This window comes from Balaenoptera borealis (genome assembly GCF_965194805.1).
Source record: "Balaenoptera borealis genome assembly, chromosome: 16".
Taxonomy (NCBI): Eukaryota; Metazoa; Chordata; class Mammalia; order Artiodactyla; family Balaenopteridae; genus Balaenoptera; species Balaenoptera borealis.
Genome location: NC_138872.1, coordinates 12,406,796 through 12,426,893, shown reverse-complemented (window position 1 = coordinate 12,426,893; position 20,098 = coordinate 12,406,796). Strand labels below are relative to the sequence as shown.

The 20,098-nt window shown below is 39.3% G+C and overlaps 1 protein-coding gene across 24 annotated transcripts in view; it reads right to left on the bottom strand.

Moving 5' to 3' along the window:
• The window catches only part of STAU1 (staufen double-stranded RNA binding protein 1), an 87,562-nt gene that overhangs the window by 26,860 nt on the left and 40,604 nt on the right, over positions 1 to 20,098 (bottom strand). For 4 of the 24 annotated variants that reach the window (XM_082362807.1, XM_082362793.1, XM_082362792.1 and 1 more), the window contains exons 3-6: positions 11,478 to 11,525; positions 9,855 to 10,059; positions 7,686 to 7,824; positions 6,111 to 6,276 (exon numbers count right to left, since the gene is read on the bottom strand). In XM_082362807.1, the coding sequence (XP_082218933.1) occupies positions 6,111 to 6,276; positions 7,686 to 7,824; positions 9,855 to 9,897 (348 nt within the window). In that variant the 5' untranslated portion in view covers positions 9,898 to 10,059; positions 11,478 to 11,525. Of the gene's footprint in view, positions 1 to 6,110; positions 6,277 to 7,685; positions 7,825 to 7,916; positions 8,002 to 9,854; positions 10,060 to 11,477; positions 11,651 to 13,073; positions 13,199 to 14,875; positions 15,165 to 20,098 lie in introns of those variants that run through there. The other 20 variants (XM_082362808.1, XM_082362812.1, XM_082362813.1 and 17 more) reach the window with 13 other exon arrangements.

The following is a 20,098-nucleotide window of genomic DNA, read 5'->3' as shown; positions in this document are numbered from 1 at the left end:
ACCAGCTGTCACGCCTGAACTTTGAGCACAGCCCACAGTAATGATGCCAGATTTCAAATCCACCTCCAATGGGTTCTAGCTTATCATGATTCTGATTCTTCTTGTACTGGTATTGTCAAAACACATTACTTTTGAAACTGACTCATAACTTTGTTGAAGGGAGAAAAGCCATCTTCTTTGCTCCATAACTACTGGGTTGGCCAAACAGTTTGTTCGGTTTTAAGTAAAAATAAAGACACATTTTTCATTTTCACGAAGAACATTATTGAACGGATTCACTAACCGAACGAACTTTTTGGCCAACCCAATACAAAATGCTTTCATTTCTAGATTTATAAACACCAAAAGAAGGATCTAATGATTTTTTTTCATTGTTGTATCATCAATTTCCTTCTAATACATACACCTCTTTCTACATGTATCCAGTTATTTTGTGGACATTAAGTGGTGAGAAAACTCTGGTGGCCAAACATCATATAAGATGAGAGAATGTTGCCACACAAATTTTTTAGAAAAACAAAACAGGTTGGTCCAGTTCCTGTTGCAAAATATTGTGCAGCGAAGTCCTTCCTGTTGAATGACTGACCAGAAGAGAATGCACATTTCTTTTTCATACACCACAGAAATACATAGTTCACTTGCCGACTCTTCGAGTCTGGGAAAACTTATCTAAGGTATCATCTGAAGACTCCCAGTCTGAGTCACGTCAACACTCAAATCTCACCATCACCATTAGAGTCTAGAATGCTGCTGTTTGTCTCTCTGCATTCATCTTCTGATTTGTCTAATAATGAAAATGTCTTCCTCCATCAATTTTCTTCTCTTTGCCAGTACGGATGGAAAAAGAAAAATTCTTAATTCTCTCCTGGGTTCAACAAAAGCTAAAAGTAGAGTAAAAAGATGGTGTCTCCAGTCTTCTTTTGTATCTTCTTGAAAGATAATGTGATACATTAGGCAATGCAATAAGAGCATTAAAGGATGATGCAATAATGACAATTATTTCACTACTGTATCATCCACCCAGGGATTTCATCATTCTTCCACTTTCTTATTATTTTAGTCTTGTTTATTGCATATTTGGGAAAATATGATGAAGAGTGCTGAAATGATATGTAGGAGGACAGCAGCAAAATGTTTCAAAGCATAGGAAAATTAAGATTCCATAATGTAAAGATTTATAAAAGGATCCAAAGGACCCACATGATCATTTTAAGACAGAAATCACTATTCTACTTTCAAAAATAAGTATGTTTTCTCTTTGTTCTTTTTAAAACCTCTAGAAAAAGAATAGAAGTCATGTAGTATCAATTCTTACAGAGCTAGAGAAAGCTCAAAAATGAAAATTGGGTCCCATGGACCCTGATAGTATAATGAAGATTAAGGTCTCCAATTTTAGTTTTAGTCCTACTTAAACATGTCCCTGGCTCAAGTGAAGACAAGAACTCAAGACCAGGAAGAAGTGCATTTATTTATTTTTTCAGAAGTAGTATTTAAAAAAAGAAAACTTCAAACAATACAATTTAAAAAAAGTCTGTCCTCTACCACTACCACCAAGAGAAAACTACTTTTAAAGTTTGCTATAACCTTCAAAATAGAAACTATGCACGTGCAAATATATACAGATACATACACACACAGTTGGTGCTTTTGATTACTTAACACAATCACACTATACACGTAGTAACAGCTCTGGATCATGATTCCCCCCCCATTCAATACATTATGGGCCTCCTTTCACATCCACGTAAACAGATCTACCACACTCTGATACTCCTGGGATAAATGTATTCATTTATTTAACCATTTCCCTACTAATGGACATATTAGGCTAGCTCCTGTTTTTCTCTATTACAGATACTGTAGTTATGACCATCATTACTGCTAACACCTCAACACTGAATAAGTCATCCTTTATTAGCACAAGCCATGGACAGGACAGGAACAGAACAGAATAGAATAGAATAGAGGTGCTTTCCCAACTCAGGACCTCTGCTCAAGCTGCTCCCTCTGCTGGGAATGTACTTCCCCTGCTCTTCTGCTCATCTTCAGTCTGAGCTTAAATGACTCTTCCTCAATGCACCATCAGTACTCCTACCTAAACAAGACATTTTATGCTCTCATGATACTTGCTACTTCCATCCTAGCACTGCACTTCTTGATGATATTCCACTCAACCAAGCTCCACATGGGGAGGGGCAGTGCTGCTGTTTACCTTTAGGGCCAGCCGAGCACAGTGCCTGTCATCAACGGACCAGACCACACCTGTCTTAGACAGAAACCGCCAGCTTTATTGGCTATGTTTTAGAGAAGGTGAATTGATCCACCACACGATCACATGAGCTAAAAATTTTCAATAGCAAAATGGACACTTTGTTTAAAATGATAATTTCCAGTGCTGGCAGGCTGTGGGCAAACAGGCTGCTCAGACCCTGTTGGCAGAGGCCTAAAATGGTACCATCTTCCTGGTGGGGAACTTGGCCATATACGTTACCATGAAATTCCACTTCTAGGACTGTGGCTCATAAAAATAATCACGGACATACACAAAGATTTAACTACAACAATGTTCTTCACTACCTATTTTTATAACAGGAAAAACTGCAAACAACCTAAAAACCAAGCCTCTGTTGTTGAAAAAATAAACTGGTATGCTCACACAATGGAACACTGTGCAGTCATTAACAAGTGCTTAAGGGATATCCCTGGCGGTCCAGTGGTTGAGATTCTGCACTTCCAGTGCAAGGGGTGTGGGTTCAAACCCTGGTCGGGGAACTAAGATCCCACATGCTATGCAGTGTGGCCAAAAAAAAAAAAAGTGCTTAGAACCATGCTGAATTTGAGTCCTCCATGGAATTGTAAGTAAATGGCATGACAACATATTCATAATGAGCACTTCAGTGAAAAAAAGGTGGTTACTGTACCATATCATCCCATTTTTGTGAAACACGTGCATGTACTTACTTATATGTACATCCACAAAAATGTTTATAGTGACGATCTACAAGTGGTAAATTTATACAGCATTTGTTTTTCTTTTTTCTTTTTTTTTTGAGTTTAAAATTTTTCATAGTTCACAGGCATCACTTATAAGAAAAAAAATTACAGCTGTCTTTTAAAAATGTCTTTCTCCCCTGCTGCCCACCCTCCAGGGGGCCTGGTAGACCAGGGGCAGCTCATTTACGTGGGAAGCCAAGTGTTTCACTTATTAACTCAAAGAAAAGGTCATATCCTAGTTAATGATCCTCATTTCTGAGGTCTCTACTTCAAACCATATAGAAAGAATTAGAAAAGGGGCAAAGAGGAGGAAACAAGGGGCACAAGTGATGATCATGACTCCCAGCCAAGCTGCTTACAGAACGTCAGATGAGCCGAGGAGAGGGTGTCCACTACAGCCCCTGACCTCAAGACCCGAGCCAACCAACCGCTCCGTGAGTCACTCTGAGACACTGACGGGCACTTTCCCTTTGCAGCAATATGGTGAGTACATACTTCCAAGGAGGATTCCAAGGGGGAAAACTGCATGGGAAGCACTGAAAACACTTAGGACCTGGGATTCCCAAACCCTGACTGTGCTTTAGAGGTACTCTAAGAGCATGTTAAAAAAGAAAAAAAAGCGGGACTTCCCTGGTGGTCCAGTGGTTAAGACTCCACACTCCCACTGAAGGCAGCGTGGGTTCGATCCCTGGTCAGGGCGCTAAGATCCCACATGCCACGCAGCACAGCCAGAAAAAAAAAAAGGAAAAAAAGAAAAAGCCAGGGGCTTCCCTGGTGGCGCAGTGGTTGAGAATCTGCCTGCCAATGCAGGGGACACGGGTTCGAGCCCTGGTCTGGGTAGATCCCACATGCCGCGGAGCAACTAGGCCCGTGAGCCACAACTACTGAGCCTGCGCGTCTGGAGCCTGTGCACCACAACAAGAGAGGCCACGATAGTGAGAGGCCCGCGCATCGTGATGAAGAGTGACCCCCGCTTGCCACAACTAGAGAAAGCCCTCGCACAGAAACGAAGACCCAACACAGCCATAAATAAATAAATAAATAAATAAATAAATAAATAAATAAATAAAAATTGTATAACTTTAAAAAAAAAAAAGAAAAAAAGAAAAAGAAAAAGCCAGACTCCTGGCTAGACCCACTGCATTAGAATCTAGATTCATGTGGGTTAGGCCAAGGAATTTTTTTTTTAAACTTCTCAAGTGATTCTGAAGCAGACAACCCACATACACTGTTCAGCGATCGTTTAACAACTGCTGGCTAGAAGGAACCAAGAAATACCTACTCCATCTGACTCCAATTATATTAGCACCAAAGTCAACTCAAAAACCGAAGCCTCCAAAAATAATTCAGATTTCACTACCTTCGGTGTTTTTAACAAATCTCACCACTGAGGACGTCATCCTTTCACCTCACTAAATTCTCCTCTGCTAAGTTATAGTCCATTCTCCTTTATTTGGTCCTCAGTGGACCCAGGAAACAGATCATCTCTGTTAAAATGCGTGATGACACTCAAGATGGAAATGCACTGCAACAAAAGAAAAACAAAACCTTCCTGCACAGCAGCCGTGAAGCCACAGAGCACCACCCTGAGCTGGGTCACCCTGGGGGACAGCTGGACACAATGGACCTCAGCAAGCACCCTGCCAAGGGTCCCTTCAACTTCATACCTATCATCACCCATTTAGCCCAATGTTCTGTGCAAGATCTTCTTATTCTTTGAGGACTTGTTTCTTGAGGAAGAAGAGTCAAATGCTTCCCAGGGATGTATTCAGGAGACATTTCATACTATGATTAAACAGAATCATGAAATCTCAATGTTTTCTAACTCAGTGGGTTTCTCCTGGAACTCTGGACCCTCAATGGCATGGAATCACTGATTTTCTAAGACCCATATTCCTATTTAGTCACAAAGAGTTCAAATCCTTTACCTATTGTGATAATTTTAAAACACAGCCCCCAAGGGAATTCCCTGGCAGCCCAGTGATTAGGGCTCCACACTCTCACTGCCGAGGGCCTGGGTTCAATCCCTGGTTGGGGAACTAAAATCTCACAAGCCGCGTGGTGTGGCCAAAAAATAAAAAATAAAACAGCCCCCAAATTCTTTGATACTCCTCTCATCCAGAAGTGGGGTTCTCAGCATTGTGAACGCACTAAAAGTCACTGAATTATACACTTAAAATGGTTAAAATTGTGAAATTGTTTTGTGAATTTCACCTCAGTACCAAAAAAAAGTGAGATTCTGTATCTCCTCTTTTTGAATCTGGACTCTGTGCCTGCTTGACCTACAGAATATGGCAGAAGTGACGCTGTGCTGACTTCTGGGCCTAGGTCCTAAGAAACTGGCAACTGCTTCCATTTCCTGTCTTCTAGAATGCTCACCTTTGGAACCTAGCCACCACACTGTGAGGATGTGTAAACAATCTCTGCATAGGTTAACTAGGAGAGGAACTGAGGTCCCCGGACCAAAGCCCCCTCTCAGTTCCCAAGCGACAGCCAGCAACAACTCAGCAGCCACGTGAAGGAGCCATCTTGACAGAGATCCTCCAGCCCCTGCAGAGCTGCCTCAGCCCAAGCTACGTGTAGCAGAGACAAGCTCCCCGTGCCAAGCCCTGCCTGAACTGCAGGCTTGTGAGCAAAATAAAGGCCTGTAGGTGTTTAAGCCACTAATTTTTGTGATAGTGTGTTAAGCAGCAATGGGTAACTGGCACTTCAAGATAATAAAGAAAGAAAGACTGGTCAAAATGGCTTTAGAAAATCCTCTAACCTGGTACCATAAAACACAGATTCTGACAAGCATAATCTTCAGCACCAAAGAATTCAGCCATGCATGTTCTTCACAACTCAAGTGAGTCCACAATCTTTCTAACATGTTCACTCAAAACTATGCCATTGAGCACAAAAGAAGACACCTGACTTTCTTGCTAAGACATTTTTTTAAGGGGGAAGAAAGGCAAGAGAGCTACAGGGTATAAAAACTTGTAAGCTCTCAAATAACAGACATTATGGACAACTCTCTATACATCCTCTTAGAGAAAGCAACTTGAGATGGTGTCTTCCCTACCACCTTCCTGCTACACCCAAAGCGTCAAGGAGCCCCAGCTCTGCTCTCTCCTCACCTCCAGCCTGTCAGGTGGGGGCTCGTTCTGCAGGGTCCTCAAAGCTTTTGCAGCAGCATCGTGTTTCGCAGCCTGTCTCGTCTTTCCTTTCCCGTTAAATTGCTGTCCTCCCACAGAAAGTTCAACTTGATAAAGTAAAGGTGGCACTGGAAATGGGTAGAAGTACCTAAAAATAGAGGGGGGTAAGGAAAATTAGTCTCAGGTAAGTCACCATACGTTCTCTGACAAATTCCAGGTGTTTCCTTCATCACAGGTCCTGATCACATCAGCGTTTGCGCGCCAATAATGACTCCTCATCAGTACATCCAGAGATTTCCCATGTTTATGCTGCATTAGAATTGCCACACGGTATCAGCAAATACTGTTTATGTTCCACAAAATACACTGCCTTACAAATTATATGAGTTCAATTTATAAAGGTAACCCATATTTACAAAATCTAAAATAGATTAGCCTTTGGCTGAGACAGAAAACTTAACTTGCTCTACTTTCTCGTACCTGAGATTCACGCTTCCGTGTCTCCAGAAAAGGATGGAAATTTTTTAACAGATGTCTTTTAAAAAGGACCCTCATTTCTGGAAATCCCAATATGCTATAGCCTGGCAGAGGCTGGTTTCTATTTTTAAAATGGCTTTGGCCTCCACCTCCCTCCTACCCCAAAGTAGGGCAGGGAAATGAAGACCTCCAGTTTGATCATCAATCTATCCACTAGTGTCTTATGACCACAAGCAGAAGGTTTTCAACGCATGGCATTTTCAGGTTTCAATTAATATTTTACTGCATCTGTATACCAAGGCTATTTGCAAACACATATGTAAGTTCAACAAAAAGTACCCAATAAACAATAATCAGGAAATCTGTGAATGCTGAGAATTGTGGTGTTGCAGGAATCATGTTCAAATATGACTCAGTTTGGGACTTTCCTGGTGGCACAGTGGTTAAGAATCCGCCTGCCAATGCAGGGGACACGGGTTCGAGCCCTGGTCCGGGAAGATCCCACATGCCACGGAGCAACTAAGTCTGTGCGCCACAACTACTGAGCCTGCCCTCTAGAGCTCACGCGCCACAACTACTGAAGCCCACATGCCCTAGAGCCCGTGCTCCGTGACAAGAGAAGCCACTGCAATGAGAAGCCCGCGCACCGCAACAATGAGTAGCCCCCGCTCGCCGCAACTAGAGAAAGCCCGCGCATAGCAACGAAGACCCAACACAGCCAAAAAAAAATTAATAAATCTTTTAAAAAATAAAATAAAATCATTAGGCCATCTTTGTTTAAAAAATAAAAATATGACTCAGTTGCACAAAGCAGTTAGAATGGTGACAGCTTTAAGCAGATAGCTTGGGGCACGAGCCGTACTGCTCATGAGGAATGTGCTCAGGCCCTTTCCAATGACAGGAGTTAAAAGAGCATCAAGATACAGTTCCAATGACACCAAGACAATTAAGACTGACCTTAGCATTTGGCAGGCCAAAGAGGACCAAACCATTATGTGCTCTACAATCTAAAGATCTTATTATTCTATGTAAAAGATCAAATATATCTTCACCTGTATTGAAAACAAAACAAACACATACCTTGGGGGATAAGCACCTCCTCTCATGTTGTAGTTATAGGTGGACTGCATCCGAGAGTAAGGGTCGACAGGCTTATACATTGGTTTTTTTCCAAGTTTCATGCACAGTGCATTTAGCTCTACAGTAGGGGTTATGCTTTCTGCAACACAGAATCAACACAAAGAATTGTTTTTTTCTGATATGAGAATGACACTCACTAAAATCAAAAAGAATAGCATGCTTTCTACTAACTGGATTCATGATGTATTTCAGGAAAAGATCTAAGTACTTCACTGCTAGGCATCAGGTCAGGAAATCCAAGAATCTGCTGTGATTTCTAGGTATTAATAGACAGTCAGCAGCACAAAATACACTGCAACGGCTGTTAGGGGAGCATCAGTGTAACACAAGATGTTAGCAGTGAAAGCCAGTTGTCAGAAATAACTTCCAATACACATCAAATTCCATGATTAAAAAATCCCATAGGACCATCCAAATCATTTCATTGTTTGGGAATACTCAACCAACATAACTTTGGTTGTACTGACTGACTGGCTTACACTTAGAAGGATATTTGTACACACTATTTCATAGAACAATGCATTTATTCAATACTAACTGGAGGCAAAGTACTGTGAGAAGCTTGAACACAATTCTTGCCCCAGAGGAGTTCAAAGAACACAAAACACACTCAAAGAACTACAATACAACATTATGTGTGCTCTAAGGAAAGGTGCAGTATCACTGAGGAGGAGACAAGTAAATTCTATCTGGAGAAGTCAGATGAGACCCACAAAATATTTAGATGTTTCCATTCTTAATTTTTTTTTGGGGGGTGCCGCACCTCACAGCACGTGGAACTTCCCCGATCAGGGATTGAACCTGCGCCCTCAGCAGTGGAAGCACGGAGTCTTAACCACTGGACAACCAGGGAAGCACTGGATGTTTCATTCTTGATACTTATAATGGGATCTGACTTGTGGTAATACTTGTTAGAAAAATGAGTTCTGTTGCCGTATACAACAGGAGCAAGTATATCTTGGGTTATCTCAGAAATAGCAACTTTAGAAAATACTCATTATTCATCTTCCTTTTTTTCCCCTCTCATTTCATCCAATTCATAAACCTTTAAAAATCATTTAAAAAGAAAACCAGCCTGGAAAGATTAGTGTAGGTGCACAATCACATTTGAAAACAACACTTTAATATCAAACACAGAACAACACTAGCAATGGCAAAGTTCGATTTAAATGCACACAAAAATCCACTTTAAAATGCCTCTTTAGGATGTATGTAGAGGAAAATAAAAATGACTCGATTCTGTACCATAACTGGTTTGACTAAATTTAGTGCATAAAATCAAATTTATAAGAATATCTTTGAGTTTGCAAAGTCAGAGGGTCACAAGAATAACCAACCTCTCTCTAGCTAACATCAGAATTGTATTTTTTACACAATTCAAATAGTTGCATTTTAAGTAAGAGCAGTTTTGACCCATAAAATTTACCTGCAGGAGAGAATAAATTTAAAGAAAGGATACCACAAAGCAATCAAAAGCAACAAGAAAGGTGTGACCGAGATCTTTTGAGATCTTCCCAGATCATTCCCGAGTGCAAAGGGCCTGGGATGACTTCATGTACTGGAGGGGTAACTCTCCTAAAACAGTCACTTCTACCTACAGCCTCCAGGTCAGTGGTTCCCAAGCTCTCGCCAGACACTCCTTTTTATCAGTATTCTCCCCCGTTGGGCCCTTGCTTGAAGAGATATTACCTACTGATTTGTATTTAAGAAACAAATATTTAAAATATTTTCTCATTCTTGTTAATGATCAGGAAACATAAAACTGATAATCAGGGGTATGATCAACATATTATAATCAATATGACCACACGGAGTTGAAGTGATTTTTAGCTAAAACCCACATTCTTGGCATGTATACAGCCTTGTCAAAAGAAAACATGTATTTCATTAGGCTTTTCTAAAAATCTCGGAAATCATCTGGCGACATCCCTCACCTCCCACGACCACCACTCCAGACCAGCAGTAGAGGGACTGGAGCCTGGGAACCACTGCTTTAGAGTAAGGCTAAGACCTGAAAAGGTAAGCATTTGCCACTGGTAGTGCAGACTCTGTGCTTTCAAAACCAACAAGTTAGTTAAGAAAGAATTCATATACATACTAAACGGATACCTCTAGACACACTTTTGAAAGGAACCTGTCTTGGCCCACGCATAATACCTGGATTCCTTCCTTCGCTACGAAAAGGGCGGACTATAGGTTTAGGAAATTTTGTTCCTTCCAAAGCTTTGGCAGCAGCTGTGTGTTGGGCTTTTTTAATACTACTTCCTTCAGCTTCCCAGTGCTGATCTCCAAGGGTTAGCTGTACTGTAAACACCTACAAATGAAAATTGTGAGCTCTCAATTCATGAAACCTGATGTTGACTATAATATGTCACTTGGTCCTTGAACATAATTTATGGTCATGGTTTAAAAGGCCTGGTCATTATCTTGATAATTTATCCCTTCATCCCCTTTTTCGTTGTTTTTATAAACACAAAAAGATACACATATCACTGACTTGTACTGCATAGCACTCCATGAAAAAACTACGCTTTGAAAGATGGGGGTAAGTACAGAGATTAAAAAATGTTCTCTTATATATTAAAATATTAAATGCTGATGATTTGGAAGCCATCCAAATAGAAAATTGTCTTCCTATTATTTCTCATGGAAGAAACTTAGCAAACTTGATTTAGACACACAGTAGTACCTCATACAAATGAAGACAATTATTTGTTTTGATGTTGTAATTTGTTTGTGGACGCTTGTCTGAAAACACAACCCCATTAGGACGAAAACTCGAATAAATTTGGGAATGTCAGCCAGGTTCGAAAATGTTGCCTTTTACTTTCCTAAGACTGCACTAGTCAGACACTGCCTCCACTTGCAGAAGCAAATCAGATTCACAGCAAGCAAAGATCTAAAAACGTTTCTGAACTCAATTCTAAGGAGGCATCCAAAACAGCTAATTTTGTCCTCAACAAATACTGACAATGGCAAGCCTCTTTTTTCCTTTTTAGGTATAAAGGTAACTCACGTGCACACTCCATTCGTAAAATTAGGTTACGTTAATCCGATCAGAACTGGACTAATACTCTATCAAAAAAAAAACCATGACTCATCACAGCTCAGTGATTCTTTAACTTTGGTGAGCATCTGAAGAATAACCTGGGAAGCAGATACACACACCCAGAGATTTCGACTGAACAGCACGAGGGGAGACCCAAGCATGTGTATTTTTAACAAGCTCCCAAAGTGATTCTGATGCACTTCAACGTTTGAAACTCACTACTCTGGAGCTTTTATTCTTCTGATCTTCTTTATCACCGAATATCACTTTATTTCATTGACAAATAATTCACATGAGAAATGGTAATTTGAGTATGCCTAGGTCATTTAAATTTGGTGCCTAAAGGGATGGGGCCAACTTGCCTTACAGCTGATTTTTCTTATAGGTCTTAACTTCAGGATTCCCTCAGTGCACAGCTTCCACTAAAGGGGAAAAATTAAAGAATCCTTCATCCCCCTTGTAATATTAGGGGTCTCCTATATTTATGCTGCAGTTCATAAAGCTACTCATTTAAGCACCAATAGCATGAACTCAAAACCCTGGCTGGCATGAAAAGTCAAATGGCAGAAGAAGCCTGCAATCCTGTGCAATCCCTGAGTCATTTTTGTGATCCTTTCATGGAAAGACACTGAAGGGGAAAATGCTAAAAGATAGAAAAGAGTTAATTTCATGATCAGTCTTGCCTTTCTCCAGGACTGTCCCCGTCGGCGCTGCTGCCACTCTGCTGCCTTCTGTGTGGAGGGTTGGTAGTGAGGTTAGATCTTGGTTCAGAGAGAATTAAAAGTACACCAGACCTCTGACTTTTTAAATAGTCTAACAATCATCTAGGAGGGAATAACTTTTCCTCTTTGAACAACTTGCAGGTAAAAAAAAAAAAAAATGCAGTTACAGATTGAACACACAGCCAAATTACCTAAAGTACTAAAGTTCAAGTGAGAAGGTACATATTTCCAAAAATATCAAAAACAGTTAATAAAGGGAATCCCAAAGTTAAGATCTGCAAAAAAAATCCTGTAGAAGAAACAGAACAGTTATAAAAAATGGCTAATTGCCTTCTAAAAGTAAAGAAACATTTCAAATATAATTATGCTTTAGAATAATATTAAAACTAGCTTCATGTGAGTGGGAAATTTCTGTTTTTCTTAAATGCATAATTGCCTAATAATAATAGGTACCATTTCTCAAGCATTTACTATGTGCTAAACATTGTGCTCCACACTTTAATATATCTCACAATAGACTTATTTGGTAGGTATTATTATCCCCATTTTACAGATGAGAAAACTGAGGTTCAAAAAAAGTAGCAACTTGCCCAAGGTCACACAGCTAGTAAGAAGCTAAGATTCAAACCCAGATCTGTCTGACTCCAAAGGCAACTCACCTAACTGTGCTATCCTATGGTGCCTACTTATGATTGTGGTTGATGTTACTTTTAGTCAAATGAAAAGAGAAACCTGGTATCATTCAAGGTTTGAGGTTTGCATGTCAAGAAAAATGAGGCATAAAGAGACAAATAACTCATCCTTATAAAAGTATATTATCTTACTGCAAGGCTAGGATCAGAAACAGGAGGCCCAATTCCTTATGTCTCATACTACAGCTGCAAAAGATAAAGCCAGATATGCAAACATTTAAGTTCCAAGATGTATTGATACATTAGCACAGATATCAAACAAGCTTAAAAGACTAAACTCCTGAATAACAAATAGGAAAAATTCAAATTACAGTCAGTCTTTCATCCTCTAAGATGAGGGGATGAGAAGGGTACCTGAAATCAGAGATAATCCAAAATACTCACTGGGAGACTAATTTTACCTCTCATATTCAAACCTTGTTATCTGATTGCTAACAAGTGGCAAAACTGACTTCCCATTCACCTTCTCTCCCTGCCCAGTCTAAGGTACACATGCACTTTCAAACAAGCAGGAAAGGAGCCAGAGGTAGGCAGAAGCCAGGAGGCCCAGAGCCTGGAAAACTCACAGGAAATCATTCACAGGTGCTTGTGAATTGTCTCTATTCAGAATGCTAAACAACCACACACTAATTGGAGTTTTAAAAGCCAAATATCCCCCAAAGAAGCACATCTTTTCTTTGACCCATTCTGCAAGGATGAAAAAAGAAGCGACTCGCCAACAATCTGTACTTTTGCGTCTCTTTAAGACAACCTCAGCAGTTTGAAAATATGTATTTTGCATCACAGAACCACTTGCAACTGTATAAAAAGAAACAAAACATTCCTAGTGGGTTATAAATGCACAAGGAGTATGGACAATATTTACCTTACAGTGAGCTGGACCTTGCTCACGCAAAAGCTTATACTCAGGTTGAATCTTGTTGAAACGGGCTAACTCATTCACAAGACACATTGGGGTTTTCTCTTTGGGGTGTGCCATGTTAGAAGGAACTGAAAAATAACGTAAGAGCATTGAAGTCAACTAGCAGTATTTAAGACTGCAGCTCTCCCAGGGATATGAAAAAAGAGGGAAAACAAGCTGAAGGTCTAAGGATTTAAAGCAGCAGTGATGCAATACTGCAAACCACAATGGGGGCACATATCTGAAGACACAGCTGGGATCTTTTCTGAACCAGTTGAAGCCAGGTAACCTAGGAGGGGGTGTGTCTTCAAAAGAGAAAGAATAGAAGTCAGAGGAATAACTAAACCATGGCAAGCACACAAGATTTGAAATCAGATGAAGCACTGCTATTATAACCAAGGGAATAACAAGGAGGTCTTTTGAGCAGAGACACACACACTGGTTACCGCAACAGCTGTCAGCTGTACCCTGTTCGTTATTTCATAAAAACTCGATATGCCAATACCATTTCTCAAACAACGACTGTCCTTTTCCACACAGCTAACTTCTCATTCCTAGGGCGTCCTCTAGTCTTATCTCCAGAGGCTGCCATCCTCAGACCATATCTATTTCTGATAATTATAAGTAAAATAAAATGGCCTTGGTGGGCGGGAGCTTTATAAAGTCAATAAAATGTGGATATAAGAACACATTAGAAGAAAAAGCAATAAATCCCAGAGGACTGAAATAGTCTGTGCCATTTCCTATTAAGATGGTATTCAAATGGCAAATATGGGGAACACTGAATCTCTAGGGGACCATGACAAGTCAAGAATGCTATTTGGTGAGCCGGTCCAAGGAAGTCTAGAGGTAGCAGCATGATAGAGGCCGTGCTGCTGAGAGTGGGATAACCTAACACTCTAAGAACAGATTTACAAAGTAAAGGAAACGAGACGATGAAGGAAGAGGAGGAAATGCAAGGGAAACTGTCAGGCTTAAGGTTGAAAAGAATTTGTTATAAGGTGACTCTAGTATAGAGACACCTATGCCGACACCCCCATTTAATTGGTTTTGCAACTTGGGGGAAGGGGAAGTTTGGGGAGCAGAATATTGTTTTTAGGGTTTTTTCCCCAGGGGTTTCAAGTCTTTCCTGATCAATGAGCACATTTATTTCATTTTTATTTTCCTAATATTTAAATTTGAATGCTTCTAAACATTTCTTTTTTAAAAATCTCTGCTTCTTTGTTCAATTTCTAATTGGTCCTCACTATGATTTCTTAGCCACTTCTGGAATCTCAATTTAAACTTACTTATTCAAAATAAAATTATCAAATGCCAACACACTCTTTTGCTTTCCAATAGATCTGCCTGCCCCCTTGCTTGGGAAAAATCTTACAGACATCCAAAAAGGAGGCTTACACCTACAAATCAATTCTGGGAAATAATTATAAAAGCAGAATTTTCCCATATAACAATGAATATCCAAAGTGGTATTTACTGTTCAATTCTTTCTGCCAGCTACCGCTTTATAATAGACAAGGCTTTATAGTTTAGTTTCCAATTTTCTTTCTTACACTTTGAAATGGTCTGTCAAAGGCCTCCATCAACCCAATATACAACCAAGTGTGTTCTATATCTGGGATAAAGAAGCGTGGGTGGTATACTTTCTTCTGCTTCTTGAAGGTAAATACGTGTGAGAGCTCCCTACATCTGCAATCTACTTATCAGATCAGAAAACAGGCTAAGAAAACATTTGAAACAGAAGACACTTGGAGTCATACGCTTACCTGCAGCTGCACTGGTGGATGTAATAGATGCAGAGGGTAAAGCAGAGTTTTGAATAGGTCTACCTGCATTTTCAGAGGGCAGAGAGCTAGTAGTAGAAGGAATACTCATCAAAGGCTGTGAGAGAAGAGACTGGTTCTTGTTCAGTATTTGGCTCCCTGAGAGAGCGGCAGATGGGTTCTGAACTTGCACTTGAACTTGAGACATGGTCACTTTCAACAAAAGTGAACAACTGCAGGTAAACAGCTTTCAGTGCAGGTTAATTCAGTGCTATGAAGTCTAAAGTTCTACCTGAAAGTTGTAAGGGAAAGAAAATAAAAAGATAAATTATAGAGGAGATATGTAATTGCCAATATTCAGTCAAAATTGGTGTCACCTACTCAAGTATGATAATAGCCCTGTTTAGTACGTAGCTATGTTGATGTATTAGAAATGTGTCTCTCCTTGGTATACAGTAAGGTTCACTAGCCTTGTGAATTTCTCAAAGTGTTTTTAAATGACTTACAATACCCACATGCCCTGCGTGTTCATTTTACAAAGAGAATTGGCATGGTATGATAATATTTATTGTTGAATATTAAGAATTATAAACTATAGCTTATATTCAAAAATGCAAATTAAAAAATATGAAGAGGTTTTCCATTGTGTATGGGATATGGTAAAGGTTTCTGGTTTCAAAATGATAAGAAACTGAAAGCAAACTGCGTTTGTAAAACCATTAACAGGTGAATGTAAACACTGCTTCCATTTTAGGGCCATATGCTCAGATTGGCAACCTTAGAGCTTTCCTTTACATTGACTGAAGAAAGAGAAGAATTCCTCACTTTTCCTGTTTCTTTTTCCTTATGATGGTAAAAGATCTCTTTGTTTTCCTACAAGGTTTGTTTGAGATAGTCTCATTTACTTACAGATCCCAAACAAGAATTGCTGCACCCACATCAATGCTCATGATCCTGAGAAATTATTTGAATAGCCAAAGAACATTCTATAGTATTTCTACCATTAAAAGCAAAAGCGGAGAAGATGAAGAAGAGAGGAACAGGTTTCAGACTGACGATTTTACGAGCGGAGATTGTTTATTGCATCTTGTAAGTTCCAAAGGCATTAATCCTAAATACATTTAAATTTCTTCACAAGTCAAAAATAAGGACAGTTCTGCTCATTTTCATAGTCATAGTTCAAAAAGCTGAAAATGTTTAAGCAAATCAAAAGTACTCAAAAATAACCAGTAAGCAACAAGGAATAGAAAAAGCCAACCAAAGCAGAAACTAGCAAGCTAACAAATTAGAAGTTCTATTATAGAGTAATTTTTGTTACTTTATTTTTTTTTAAGTCTCAAAATGATTTTTAATTAACGCTGGACTTCTAGAAAGAGATGAATGACCAGAGCAATTAAGTTACTGGAGGAGCCCTGGCACACCCTCTCTTGCTGAGAGCAAAAAGGACTACAAAGTTCAAAACAAGACAAAAAACAAAAACAAACCTCAGCTAAACTATGACTTTGGTTAATAGAGGCATAAACATTACCTTATACAACAAAATTCTCCAATATTGCAGTTGTTCCCTTGCTTACTTTTGAAATCAGAACAAAATAACAGAGGAGATGTACTGAAGATCTAAGTAATGGTCTTAGCAGACAAGTTGCCAGTGTCAAGAAACAAGTCCAGAACCTTTCAGAAGTCAGCTATGATCTTGTTTCATTGTTCTTATTTCATTCAGCTGCCAAAATATAAACATTTCTCTCTTAATCTTCCCCCTCCTTCTCTTATTCACTCTCTCCCTCTCTTTCTAAACTCTGTCTTGAGGGCATTTTTCTAAAGAGTATACTCACAACTTCACAACACCAACCATAGGTCACAGGTCAAAACATAAGCCAAAAGCAAAGTGTTTGCTCCAGAGTCTACCTGCATCCAGAAGGAGCAACCCAACTCTGCCCTGGGTGGCTCTCAGAGTCTGAGACTGAATGAACTAAATTTAGAAAGGGTGGGGCCCAAAGGGATCTCTTTTGGCTAATGTTCTCTACAGCAGGCCCACTGCCAGCATTTCCAGCCACAGACATAAATTCATAGGTTTTCTAGAAGGTGAGAAAGGGAACAAACAAGTTATTAATTAAAACTGCCCCAAAAATGTTAACCCCAGGTACACCTGGAGGAGTTATGTCTTTAAAACAACTGGTTGAAACCAGTAGCTCAGAAGGGCAAATTAAAAAATTTTTAAACCCTCCTAAAAAGGCTCTGCATTTTACAAATTTTTTAATTTCCAATATGACCAATAAAAATTCAACAAACAGTACTCATTTTTAGTCATTTACTAATTTAACATTTCTATGTGTCGTTAAGCCTGAAAAGAGAATCTGAAGCAGTAGTTCTAAAGAGGGGGCAATTTTGCTCCCCAGAGACATTTGACAATACGTGGAGCCATTATTTGGTTGTCATATTTGGGGGATGGCAGAACCTATTAGTACCTAGTGGGTAGAAGGGCAAGCATGCTATTTCTAGTACATATATAATACGAATCCACAAAATAAAATCTTACTAATGTATTAAGCAGCTTATATTCTCATACAGGAAAAGAAAACCCCCTTTTCATCTCAAAAGGCTCTAAAACACTGATGCTAATATTTTACCCAAACAGATGCTCCTCCCCTAAGAGAAGCCGGGCAGCTATCATAGCTATGAATGGGGGGAAATATATGGTTTACTCACATAATTCAAAGAACAAATAAAGTTTTTCATTACTGCTATCTATATAGTTCACAGAAGCATTCAGGGGAATCACAGAATTTCAGAGATATTACTTCTGTATAAATTTAGAACCTGTAGCTCAACAGTGCTCCATACTGAGATTAAATCCTTAAATGAAAACTTATCTTTTCCTTTACACCTGTCTCTAAGGATTGTTTTCCATCAGTAAATTAGGGACTTAAAAGAGATTAAAATGCTTTATTAGAATCTTCTTACAGAAGAACAATATTTCACACACAGTACAATTAGGTTGAGAAGTTTGAAACACAGAGACTCCAGTTTTCCCCAGCGTTGAAAACACCTTGACTGTTAAGCCCGTGTTGTGCTATTTCCCTGCCTCCAGCACAGACGAGAACCTTTAATCTCCTGGGTTTTTTCCTATTTGAAGAGCTTGAGAAACCAACTCAAGAAAACATTTTCATCCTGTTCTCAAATCCTAAATTTGTGGAGTACATATAAGAACTACGACATTATAAGGGGTGAGATGACAATTATGGGTACCTCTATAAAAGCATTTTTTTTTTAATTGTACATGTTGTGCTAAAAAGTGATCAGGCACAAAATGCATATTCCTAACTCAGCAGTGAATCTACCAAGACTGGGCCATACTGAGTGCACGGTCTGAGAGATTTAATACACAAAAAGGCAGATCCTTCTAGAAACAGTTTACAGAAACACCTACAATACTACTTAGTCCTAATCACTTTCAACTAACAGATTGTTAAATTGTTGCAGTATGAAATACCTACTTCAGCAATTAGGGAAGATCATTTTTAATACCCAATTTTTATCAGGATTTACACATGACATAATGAAGTATCTATACTTTTGTGCAATCAACACATCATTCCCCTTTGTAATAAGTGATGTTTCCAAACAAGATGTGTTTTTTAAAAAACAGGAAGGAAGGAAAGGAGGCAGGGAGGGAAAAAGAAAGTCATCCCAATTCTGGACAAGCTTTTAAGATAGCCAAAACATTGCACGAAATATCTCCCTTTCTCTTCTTTATTATATCTTATATAGTATGGGTACACAGATACAAAGGAATATTCCAGTTCCTCACCATGACAGAACATTAACAGTACCAACAGCAATTTTAGGATATATTTATTCACTAGTCAACAAAAATTTATTAAGCATCTACTACATGTGAACCCTTTTATGGCAGATTGTACATTCTCAAGTGCTAGAAACTACTTGTTAAACTTTTCCTCAAAGACACAAGAAGAGCTCTTTAAGCAACCAACTGTACGTCTATTAATCTGTTCTCTATAGCTTCTGAGAGGCTTCACTCTCAGAGAAATTTTGTCAACTACAAAAAGTTAAGGAATAAACCACTTTTCCTATAAAAGCCTTGAAATATACCTAAAATACCCACATCATTCCCTTACATCCAACACTTACTTCCAAGATCCCTGTCCAATACATCTTTCTAGCTGCAATGTGGTTATGTTTTCTGCAAATGAACTCACTCCCCCACCACCATACCACCTTACCTTCACCTCCCCCTACCAGCATCCACCATCCCCTGCCCCCTGGAAAGAGCAATTCACTGACTCCAAATGTTATCCAAACACCTGCAGGCAGGGCAACCACAAGTACAGAAACATGGCAATCACTATCATCCTACATAGTCATTTCCAAAAAGACAATGTCAACGTCAAGCAAATAATGTCCAACAGCAGGCCCATATATCAAATCACACAATAATAAAAGGTTCTTGAAAAGAAATATGACCAAATTACTTAAAAGAAAAAAAAAAAAAGACCACAACGTACTTGGTGCTCAAGAGAAAGACACAGGACAAACAGCCATGATGAGGCACAATCACTCGCAAGACAATAAAATGAGCCAAAGATAATGCCTGGAAACAACCCAGACTGTTCAAGACCTTTGCATCCAATACGAGTGACTGACTGCAGCCCCCCTCACACTTGGCCCAATGCCAAGTGGGCAATGGAGGATTTTCTTTCCACACAGATGTAACCATTAGGTGGTCCATTTAAAGAAATATTTCCTAAAAGAGAATTCATTATTAATTGTTCATCATAGAAAAACCATCACACCATACTGTGCACTATAGGGAAAAAAAAAAAATTTTTACCTCTGCAGCCTAACAAGCTGCAAACCTTATTTTCTTTTCTAGGTTTGAAACATCATTAAGTTCCCCTCCTCCTTACCCTAGGAGAACGTCTTAAAAGTAACTCAACACAAACACTTATTATTTTTGTAAACATGGAAGTTTGGGTTTTTTTTTTTTTTTGGCCATGCCGTGCATCTTATGGGATCTCAGGTACCCAAGCAGGGATTGAACCCAGACCCTCGGTAGTGAAAGCGCAGAGTTCTAACCACTGGACCGCCAGAGAATTCCCAAAATGGAAGTGTTTTTAAATCAAAATGAATACCTGTTTGTGATCTGCTGGTGACTGTTAAGAGTAATACTGTGTAACATATTCTTGAATAAGAAGGGGCTTGGTTCAA